An 11,803-nucleotide genomic window follows, 5' to 3' on the forward strand; every position below is an offset into this window, starting at 1 on the left:
AGGAGTGTATTTGAAAGCAAAAAGGATAGGTATTGAATGCTAAGATGTACGACCAGGTGATCGTATGAACAACTTATCCTATCTCCAGAAGCACAAGAAAGCCCCACAATTTAAGGAGTGGCATTTGAAGGTAGAGGAGGAATTAAATGGACTTTTTTTAAGGGAACAACAGCAAATGGGATAGACACATTGTGTTCTAATGAGGTTTATATGCTTAAAAAAATGAAATTTAGATGATTGGTACTGCCCATGAAAAATCAGAGACAGAATTCAAAAGGAGGAAGTCGAAGAGAAATTGGATGATGCTGATGATTATTTGGCTGATGGTATTACAGGATAGATAATGCACTAACAAAGAAGAAGGAATCTCGCTCCAAATATCAGAAGCAAAAGGAAGTGGTCCTTGCAGAACATATAACCATGCTTGCGTCCCTAAACAGCAAAGAATTGAGTTTCTGTTATACCTGTTGCTGGTGGTGGCAATGGATGCATCTGATGCTCTTAAGATATTAGACAAGATGATGTATCTATGGAGAGTAATTTGTACTTGGACATGCCAACGGTGTTTGTAGCCTAGTGGAAGGAAGTCCTTGCCCCATCATAGCTCAAGTCAACTGGTTGTGTGTTCGAATCGGCACACTACACTATCACTCGTTAGTCCTGCGAAAACGTTGCTTGTCGTATAGGGCTTTGGCCTTGGGGGCTATGATAACTACCATTGGGCACTTTTTCTTTTTTCTTTTTTTATCACCAAAATATATATATATATATATATATATATTTGTACTTGAACACAATGCTATTGGAAGACCCTACCAATAGAGACTCTTTGGGAAAATGAATCCTTTTGAGCATTTTACTTGGTTGTGAGTTACTTCATCTGAAAGGCAAGACTCAATTGCCTAGCTTTTAAAGATGGATGGTATTACCTTCCCTAAAAAGGAAAATGGATAGTATCATGCTACTTTTTGTTTTCATATTTGGCAATACATGGGCATTCATATTTTTTTTTTCTTTTTTTTTCCCCTGAACAAATACAAATCTCTTTTTTTTTTTTTCTTTCTTTCTTTTTTAATTGATGAAAATTGCAGAGGATAGTGTAAATATTTAATCAACCTATAACATTGTCACAATCATCTCCCATTGCCAATGAGACTAAATGTAAGATGTGCAATCAGTGAGGATGAAGATTCTTGCAATTACAAAAGGGTAGTTGTATTTTTTTCTCTTTTTTTTTTTTTTTCCATGGGTAGCTGTAACTTTATTTCATTACCAATGCTTTATTTTTTGGATGGTTTGGGTATGAGAAGAATGATTGTTCATGAGGAGGCTTCTGGCAACACCACCAATAATGGAGATGACCCCCTCATTGATGCCTATGTCTGCTGTTTGGCAGTATAGTTCTCAAGCAAACCCTTTTTAACTTTTGTCAGACATTGTTGACACACCTGTACCCTAGTGTGACTCTTGTGTTAAAATTGGGTTAAACTGTACTTGGTCATCATCTTATAAAGAGCAATAAAGGCTGAAGAAACAAGAGTAAGAATTGCTTATATGGTGTGGGTCATTAACCATCCAACCTACTGTCAAAATGACCAACTCACCCCTTCTCAGTGCTGAAATAGCCAACAGTTAGTGAAATTCGCCCACCATGCCCTTACATTAATTAATATGTCTCAGGGAGAATGCTTCTAATTTTTTCAGATGAGTCTCTCTCTCTCTCTCTCTCTCAAAAGGTGCATAAAGCATTGCATTTTTTGGGTTGTGGTAGACAGGTGCAAATTATGGTAACATAATGGATCCGGACAGTCGAGAAAATCTTGATTGAGATAGTCACTCCAAATGCCAACCTTATTGGTTTATTGACTAGAATCGCATGAGGTGTGCTCAAGTAGCGGAAAGGTTAAAGTGGGGATCGGTCCCATGTCTATGCTACATGCCTACATCTAACGTATACCAGGTGTTGTTTGGTGTTTGCTATAGTGGGATTACCTAACCCCAAACACCCACGCACCCCACTCCCCCACCCCCCATCCTCCTTTTCCATTTGGCATTTGGAAATTGTCGTCATCCAACTTAGAAAGAGCCCTTATATTAATGATTTTGAAACAAACAGAAAGTGAAACCACAAAGTAGAGAGAGAGAGAGAGAATTACTGCAACAAATTCTACAATAGGATGGAATAACTGAGTTCATATTCCCAAACTACACTTTATCCCTTTATCTTCCAAGCACTAACCTTTTTCGTGTAACAAATTTATATAAATTTACATAAATGTCTTACACATGCATACAAATGGCAGACAAACGCCAAAGGAACAGAAAAAGGTCGAATTAAAAAAAAAAAAAATCTAAAAATGAAGTGCCCAACAATCATAACGACCTTCCCATTTTATTTCTGCTGGATCGAATTAAGTAAACAAAGCGGATGGCTTTATGGATGCTCCAAAATCTAAATACAGAAAAAGAATGGAGTATAGACTATAGAGAGACCAAACCGAGTAAAAGGCAAACCCAGAATCACACGCTACCCACTAAATTTACCCATCATTTCTCTTTGATGACTCTCTCCATGAAGCAATATTTTCAGTTTGGACTATGTACTTATTACTACTGATGAAAGAAATCCCAGCTGAACTTACTAGGAGGGCTCTGTTTTTGGCTTTGGCTTTGGGTGCCGGTGGCACCGGCGGTTGATGTGGAGGATGCCGGTACATCAAATTCAAATGTCTCCCACTGGGTTGTCACAACTGTGCCTGACGCTGAATGCCTCACAGGTTGTTGCGACTGCTGCCGTAGGCTTGAAATTTTACCCGTTGAATGCCTCGGCAGCTGCTGCTGCAGCATTGGCTTTGGTTTTGGCGATGGCATTTGCTCTGCCACTTCCCCAGTTGAATGCTTCTGTTTCTGTTGCTGTTGCTGTTGCTGTTGCATTTGACCGCCATTGATTTTACCATTGTAATTGCTACTGGACATGGCGTTCCGGACCTTCAGCAGGTCCAGAGTTTCGACATACTTCTGCACTCTCTTCACCTTCAAGGTAATAATGTGGAAACGCAGAAAGATTAATCAAAAGTTCGAAACAAATTACAGAACTCAACACTAGACCAATTAAAAGTACCTGCATTCTCCTCTGCATTTTCACATCTCCATCGGCAATTATACCATCCAATTTGATCAATTGGTTCATCAACAACTCAATCAGATTCAACACATCAGTTTCTGCAACTTTCCCACCTTTCGATATAACAGATTCGAGAGCAGATACCTTCTCAGATTTACAATTACAAACAAAAAATCGATTAGGAGCTAAACTCTGATTCGTCTCAGGAGCTTGGAAAGGGAAAGAAATGTTACCTGGGCTGCGAGATTGTCAACTTCCAAGCTGATTTCCGAGATGGATTTGGAAGCCTTCTCCATCTTAGCATTTTTACGCATTTCAAGGTACCTTTTTTCCCGGCTAATTGGGTCTTCCACAAGAACGAGCTTTGATCCGTCTTTCACTCCCACAATATCCAGATAGGCATTAGATTGTCTCTCCTTGTCTTTGAACATCAGCTTCTGGTCTTCATGATGCAACCCTGTCGGCGCCGTCAATAACTTCTTTAACTCTCCTGCCGACAACCAAAAGTACTACCATCACTACTATATTTTTGAAGAAAAGATTGGGAAATGAAAATCTGTAATACTAACCGAAGGAGGCTTGAGAACTGACGTAGATTTCATGATAAGAGGAACCGTATTTGACCTTAACTCTAATGGTGGGTGCAACAGAGACTCTATCGGAATCTGGATCCCGCTTCTGTACCAGCATTCCACCTGGTCTAAGTTCCCAATCTAAAACCTCCGATCCACCGACACCTCCAGCCAAGTCGCCGTTCAAGGCCGACATGCCCTTAGTCTTCTTCGTCTTCATTCGCATCATCTTTGTTAATTTTTCCGTCAAATTTTTTTCTCCGATCGCCCAAAACAGAATGAGTTACTTTGTTGGAATTTCAAAGTTCCGATTTTTATCTTATTTTATTGTTTCCTTCTCCTTTCCTTTAGCGTCAGAGATAACCCAGATCCCTCCAATGTCCGCTTGACAAAGATCCTCAAATGAAATCGAAGCAAAACAACATAGTTGACTCAACATTAAGCAGCACTAACTGGGGAAAAAAACTCCAATGAACTCCCAAATTCTTCTCCGCGTGATCGAACAACCAAATCGTCATCAAACGCACAAAGAAACAAACTTACAGCATTGTTCCTCTTAGATCTTCTTCGACAATAGAACAAATCAACCAAAATCAAGCCACCTGCAACTAATAAAAAAATAGAACCCCAAACTAAAATTAAAGAAAACAAAAACACGAAACTACTCCAATCTCGAAAAGTTAAAGAAAGCCTCAGACCTCTAAGCTCTGACGACCTCTCCAGACCAAATCGAACCAGTAATTGAAGAAAGAACAAAGAGAATTACCAGTTCCTGCTTCTTCTTCTTCTTTCTTCTGACTTCTAGAATAATGGCACGAAGAAGAAGAAGAAGAACAGAACAGAACAGACAAATAAATTAAAAAAATTGAATGGCCAGCGATTGAGAACGAAATAGCGATTAAAGAAACAATTATTTACGTATGTATTTATATACTCTAACAAAGCAATCAGTGGGTGGGGAAGGCAACGGTGATTAGAGGTTTTGATCCATTTGGGGCCCCACAAAAGGAAAATCAACGGAAAACTCCCAAGGTGGCAAGGTAAGGGTTCCTTTTAAGAGTAATAATACTAAAAATACTTCGAATCTGTACTCTACTAAAATTACGAAAGAGAATATGTATTTTTATATATACGTTCATAGATGTGTAGTAAAAGAAAAGGAAGCTGGAAAGATAGTGTGCCACGTGGTTTTGGGTTCCCTTCCCCACTACAGTCTGACAAGTTTCCATATGCCCTTCTCACAATCATTTATGCCGTGTAATAATTGTCACGTGGTTAATTTAGATGAGAGTGTAATTTGTGTCATGTTTTGAATCTAAAATCTAACTCTTTTCTATGTGATTATTTTTTCAGATTAAGATTTTATTGTTCATAGGATATTAGACCCCGACTCGATGATGTGAGAAGCGCATGGATTTAGGGAACGGTATTGGTGTTGTTATTGGTATTGATATTGGTATCGATTTTGATATTTGTTAATATTGATTTGGATCAGTTGAATCATTGATTATTTATCGGCTTTTTTCGTAATTTTTTTAAAATGTATATTTTTTCATTGTTTTACTTTTGAAACAATATGGATAATCGATCTGGATTGTTCAAAGATTGAAGATTGATCTCAATTGATACAATATCACTAATATGATACCATGAGGAATGATAACTCCCTTCCCCCACGTGGAGAGTTGATTTGGACTCAGATTAGATGAAATCGAATATAATCATGGATTTAGGGGATGATATTGATATCGATACTGATCCAATACTGATTTGGATCAGATCAGATCGATGGGTATCAGACAGTTTTGCCCCTATTTTTTTCTTAAAAGTATTAATTTTATACTATTTTACTCTTAAAATGATACGGATAACCGATCTGGATCAATTAAGAATCGAGAATTGCTCTTAACCGATACCAATCCGATACGATAGATAGAAGAACGATACTTGAAATCATGATATCAACTGATTTTCTTTTAAAAAACTAGGGTTAGAACATATTTGGATCGATTCTTATTGATTATTTATTGATCTTGATTGAAATTAGTCTAGAACAATTCAGATCCCGATTCCAAGTTTTTAAACCCTGATTACCACATCAGGAGAAGAAGATCAGATCATCAGATTTACTGTGAATTAAAGCTGATTTTTTTTCTTTTCTTTTCAAAAGAGCAATCCACATTATTCTCACAAACCCGGGTGAAGCCAAATTTGGGAATGGAAGGAAAGTAAGCAATCAGCATCTCTCTCTCTCTTTTTCTCTCTCTCTCTAGTCTTTCCAACCTTCAATCCAAATGTAATGGATGTATTGTAGGTGGGGTGGTGAACTATCGCTTTAATGACCGGTGTACCCTCACATCTTCTTAAGTCTTAATCTCATTGCGTGTTTGTGTGCTGGAAGGCTAATTACAGTAGGGAGATTATTATTATTATTTAGTTCTTCTTGTCTGCTTGTGTCGGTGGCATTCTTGTCATTTCGGGCATGTAATCAGATAAAAAAAAAAAAAAAAAAACCAAAACGAGGACCAACCAAACAACAACTAGGATTCTAGAAAGGAATTCTCTCTCTCTCTCTCTCTCTCTCTCTCTCTCTCTCTCTCTCTCTCTCTCCTTGGCACGCTTTCCAGTGCCATATATGGACTCCCAAAAGTAAAAGGGGAAAATGAGGAACAAGAAGGGCGGACACGTTTGCCATTTTAGAAAAATTAATACTTTTCTTTTAAGGGGAAAAAAACACTAACACACGTTATTCATCAGATTAAACTAGATTACAAAGCAAATCAATATTGCTTACGCCACTATGCCACGTGGCTAATTGTTTCTATTACATCGAAAGACGGCTACCATCACCAAGCCCGAGGTCCCTCGTCGGCTCGTCCTCTTTCCTTTTCTCTTTCTCTCTCTTCCTCTGACTTTCTCTAATCTCTACCCTCCTTTCTTGTCCACCGACACTATACCGCAAGACTTACACGAGTCCGAGAAGAAAAAACGTGGCTAGATCACAGCCGTAGATGGTGTCGTAGTACCAACGTAACTTGAATGAGACGGTGAAACTGTGACCCTCCACCGTATAAAAGAAAAAACAATAACGGAAGGTGGGTATTTAAATATGAAGGGTACCTACTACCTATACCATTATCTCGGAGATTCTGAAGTGGGGACGGGGATTGGTCGTCGTTACTGTAGTTATGTAATTTGATTAGGAGACAAAACTTGCCACTTTACAATATAATGTTGAGATATCTATTAGGGTTGAATGTTTTTTTTTTTGCCCTTCCCACCCAGGAGGCCAGGATCGAATCTATGTACGAACATATCTAATTCTATGAGGGGAAGGGTCACGCTTGGAGTCCTCTTCAAGGTATAATATTGAGAATGCTCATTGAATGAGCAATTCAATTAGAGTTCTCGTATTGAATCAATATTGATATGCCGAATATCTTTTGATATAAAATATTTTGGCGACTGATTATTACATTCACGCAAAATAGAATTAATGTCTCCCTTTTGGTTCATTTTATAGAGGAATAGAAAGAAAGAAAGAAAGAGACAAACACAAAGGTGCAAGCATATGCGACGATCCTAGACATGAAACTTTCCTACATAAAATAATTTTACAATTTCAAATCTTTGGTATTTAGAATCTAGTCTAGATTCATCAATTCAAAATCAAATTGGTATGCAATTCTTGATATCTTAGGTTTCAGTTTTGGAAGCCTCAGGGCTTTGGTACTTCACTTGCTACTCAACCAAGTCTATTTGGCTAAAATTTACCATGTAAAGAAGTCTTTTGTGGTCTACTTTCAAGATCTAGATTAGAATCTGTCACGATCAATGAGAAATCGATTCCAGATATACCTGAGCCCTACTTTTTGAAAGTAGATCGGCCGATTTAATCCAAGTTTTTGAAGCCTTGAATAGAACAAATGCCCATCCATAGAGCTCATAAAGGTGAAACGACTCATAAAACCCTAACCCAAAAATGAAAGAAACGTAAAGAAAAATCTATTTCCTTTTTTATATAAAAATAGAAATAGATTTTTAAGTTGTGCTAAAGTCTAAGAAGAAGAAGATCATGGTGATATGATGATAGGAAACCATTATAAATCATAAAAATTGGTTAAGGGTGAGAGAGTGTGACCCTATATGATGATGGAATAGGAAATAATCATTTTAGGGTTTGTTTCTCTTTTTTTCTTTCTAGCTTCTTCTTCCTATAAAGTTCATGAATGTAAGCTTGAGAAGGAGTACAGATGTGGCTAAAAGTTAGAGTTAAGCCTACCTAATATTTTATTTATATTTTTCTTTGATAGGGTAATCGATTTAAGTGTGAGGGTTAATGTTACCTTTTATAGTAATTCATATCTTGGTAGAGAAACTAAACTTTTGAGCATTTTTCCTTTCTTTGGCAGTGGATGATTGTTAATCATAGAGGCTGCATTCATAGTTCATACCATCTTCATTACCAATGATGCGTCGGATTGATCCGAGAACTATATCCGACCCGGATTGGATTTGAAGACTATATCCAATATAATCTTCATTTTGATTTAATATGATTATTAAATTAATATAAATAAATAGATAATGTAAGACAATGTTCATATATTTGGTTGTTAGCATAAATAATAATAAATCACAAGAGATTTAGATTTGGACCCAGATAATAGTTCAATCCATTACAAGCCCTACATTAAGCCACTTGATATGCATTTGTTGAACATCTGTCTAAGTGAGTTGTCAAAATATGTGATCCTGAATCTTTGACCATATTATTTAAATGAATGTGGCCCCCCTTTCTCTTTCTCTCTCATCAAAACATCAAACCTCAGCCTTATTCCAATTAAATGGGGATTTAGATCCTCTCTATTGTCGAAGAGAGCCCAACACACATCCAATGGTTGGGAACTCCTTGAAGTGCGTGCCTAGGTATTGGGGTGCAAGACCTAGATCCTCTTCACTACACTAGTCCCTCCGGTATGCATCAGATGGTTGGCAGCACAGAGGCACTTACTCCAAATGCCTCCCAACCATTGGATGTGCGCTAGAGCACTTGAGATGGTCTCACTCCTAGGGTGCATGCTCAGGTGCTCTCATTTGTCAGATGTGGTTGGACTCTCTTCGACACTGAAGAGGATCAAAATCCACTAAATGGAGTCAGCTACATGAAGGGTACCTAAAGACCTGTCCTAAAAAAAAACGCAAATTGATTCAAGTAGTGTACCATCATGCACTAATTATTGGGCCCTCTTTGATATCATTTTTCTTTTTTATTTTTGTTCACAAAAATGGTCTTGGTTACATTTGGTATCATTATGGAGCTTGTTTCTATGTAAAAAAAAAATTGATAAAACACACAAAATCAAAAAGAGATCAAGAGTCATTTGGTATCATTATGGAGCTTGTTTGGTTGTATATTTCATTGGAGAGTCTTTCCAGTGAAACAAGGTTCTCTGTTTTTAAACCGTTTGGTTGTTTTAGAAGGTGTTTCTACTTAAACATACTAATTCCTGTGAAACATCTATTAAAGATAAATTGTTGTTCATATAAGAATTAGGGTAAATAGCAAAACTCACTTTGACACACATATTTCTAGCCCTCATATAAATAGTTGTTGTTAAATAGTCATTCAGGAGAATTACCTTTATCGGGACAAACTTTATTCCTCTCATCGACGCTGAAGATCGCCATGGCCAGACCTCAACACCGACCATGACTAGACCTCCTTCCTCTCCCCATGGCTTCACTGTTCTTTGGATTTGGAGCTCCAGTTTCGATTTTCTGAGTATTGGATTTTCTCATCTTCTTAATCTCACCCGCAAGTTTTCTAATTGATATTTTTATTTTTAGGGTTTTTGTATTTTTAGGCTCTACGAGGTATTTTCGGTGGACACAGGAACAAGGACTTCATTTTGGAAAGGAGAGGAAGATATGAAGTTAGGGTTTTGCGTTTCTGGATTAGCAAAACCCACTGGTCCCTCCATTCGCTCCAATGGTTCTGGATTAGCAAAACCCATCGTGTTTCTCGGTTTCGCGTTTCTAGATTACCCTCCAACGATTCTCATATCAGCCCCATTGTTCTCAACTCCGTGTTCCTTGTTAACCCATCGCGTTTCTGGGAAAGGTTTTTGATTTTCATTTATATGTGGAATGGACTAGGCTGAGCAAGTTTTTTTTATTTTGTTCTTGATGTGGAATGGACATGTGTACAGATTTTTTTTTCTTGATTTGGATGTGGAAGGATTATGAATTGATAGCATAACATATCTTGCAGCCATTTTGATATTCTTACAATTAGTGTTCCTTGTTAACCTTTTGATTTGTACATTCTGATGCTTTGGATGCTCTATTTGACAATAATGTTGATTCTCTGCTCTTCTTATAGTGCTATTTTGAAGATTGTGGGAGGTTGTTATGAACATGGTTTGGTTTTGGGTCCATCAATTTGGATTGCTATCAGCTTGTATTTGTAGATTACCAATTACTATGGTTCATTACCCTTGCCATTGTCATTTTGCAGATTTATGGGTTGATTTGCAAATATAAGATTGGCTTTAAAATTGTTTTGACGTTGTAATTGGCAGGTCTAGAATTCTAATTTAGAAGTGAAGACGTGTAATGAAATTTAGACTAACCAGGCATAGTGTAACTCTGTAAAGTCATAGAACTGAATCAGAAACTATGTTTACAAAGTCACTTGTGATGGTACTCAGAAACTGTGTTTTGTTCTTTGCTCCTCAGAAGCTTTCTTTCACCCATAAAAAAAGGAAGATTGGGTGGATACAAGTAAGCGTGTATGTTTTGTCAAATACATGGTTTCCATTTTTCATTTTCTGATGATGGATCTTGTGGTGCTAGTGCTATTGTTTGGGTCATTGATATGACATGCTCTCTCTCTCTCTCTCTCTCTCTCTCTCTCTCTCTCTCAATGTTTTTGATTAAATGTATAGTTTCGTTGCCATGCCTGTTGATGTACATTTGAAAAAGACAATAGAACCATCTAATATGGCATTCTCTAGACCTTACAAAATCAACAATTATGTCAAGCTCTGTCAATGACTAATTCTTAAATTTTTTGAAGTCCATAGCTCAATGCTTGAGAAACTTTGCTAGCACTGACCTTAAAGATGAAGCTCTCTTTCTTGTGTGACTGCTTAAAAAGACTTTGAAGTAATACAAAAGTGCATCTATCTTCTTCCACTAAATACTCCAACTAATGATGTTTCCCTAATGATTTATCAAGAAAAAAAGAAACACAATGGTGATCTACCACAATGAAGGCAAAAGAGTTGTAAAACTTTATGAAAATGACTAATTGAGCAACTTGTTATTTCCAAGTCAAGATATTCCTATCCTCAACATGGGGAGGCATTCAAATAAGTCGCCTGACCCGTGCATCAAGATTTTCTAGTCTTAGTATGGCGAGCATAAATGTGAAACAACAAAGTTCCCACCACTTTCTACATACTCAGTGAACTTCCTTATTTGTCAGAAACCTTCTAGTAATTATCTAGAAGTTGACTTTAGAGGACCTTTGTCCCTCCAATAATCTTCTCAAGTAAGGCTTTCGGCTATTATATCTCTTGCAAATGCTTTTCTGCAGACGGTACTTATTTTTGTCTCAACAATTGCAAATTCATGTTATGCTTCCAATAATTCCTCCAATAAAATTTCTCAAATAGGTAGAATAGGGGAGAGGGAGAGTATGTGTTAATGTGGGCTCCATTATTTATTATGTGAGAGAGGTATAGGGTAGAAAGATAAGAGATAAATCTCTAGGTACAAATGTATTGGAGTGGGGTTGTTATTACACCTTAAGATACTTTAACCCAACGACAAAAATGCACCCTTTTCTCTATTGAAAACATGATTTAAAAGCCTAAGTTTATAGGGTAGAAAGATGAGAGATAAATCTCTAGGTACAAATGTATTCTTTTTTTTTTTTTTTTTTTTAATAGCTTATTTTTAAATACTACCATATGATAGAGTTAGAATAACCAAACAGTGTTTTTAGATTGAATCCAAAGAATCAAACTGACAAATTAAGTAACCAAACAGTTTTTAATAACTGATTCTACAGAATCATTCTCACAGATTTAGGTCAACC

The 11,803-nt window shown here is 37.0% G+C and overlaps 1 protein-coding gene across 4 annotated transcripts; it reads right to left on the reverse strand.

Moving 5' to 3' along the window:
• Positions 1 to 2,152: 2,152 nt before the first annotated feature.
• On the reverse strand, positions 2,153 to 4,597 carry LOC122085731 (BAG family molecular chaperone regulator 3-like). 4 transcript variants are annotated; one of them, XM_042654258.1, is made up of 5 exons: positions 4,395 to 4,597; positions 3,694 to 4,298; positions 3,358 to 3,614; positions 3,122 to 3,268; positions 2,153 to 3,033 (listed from the first exon to the last, which is right to left on the reverse strand). In XM_042654258.1, exons 2-5 carry the CDS (start codon positions 3,923 to 3,925, stop codon positions 2,611 to 2,613), a joined length of 1,059 nt encoding a protein of 352 aa, XP_042510192.1. In that variant the 5' UTR covers positions 3,926 to 4,298; positions 4,395 to 4,597; the 3' UTR covers positions 2,153 to 2,610. The 4 variants fall into 4 exon arrangements, with proteins under 4 accessions (XP_042510192.1, XP_042510191.1, XP_042510193.1 ...); XM_042654257.1 differs by having other exon boundaries at positions 3,694 to 4,304; XM_042654259.1 differs by having other exon boundaries at positions 3,694 to 4,304; positions 4,463 to 4,594.
• Positions 4,598 to 11,803: the final 7,206 nt, after the last annotated feature.

This window comes from Macadamia integrifolia, chromosome 8 (assembly GCF_013358625.1).
Source record: "Macadamia integrifolia cultivar HAES 741 chromosome 8, SCU_Mint_v3, whole genome shotgun sequence".
Classification (NCBI taxonomy): Eukaryota; Viridiplantae; Streptophyta; class Magnoliopsida; order Proteales; family Proteaceae; genus Macadamia; species Macadamia integrifolia.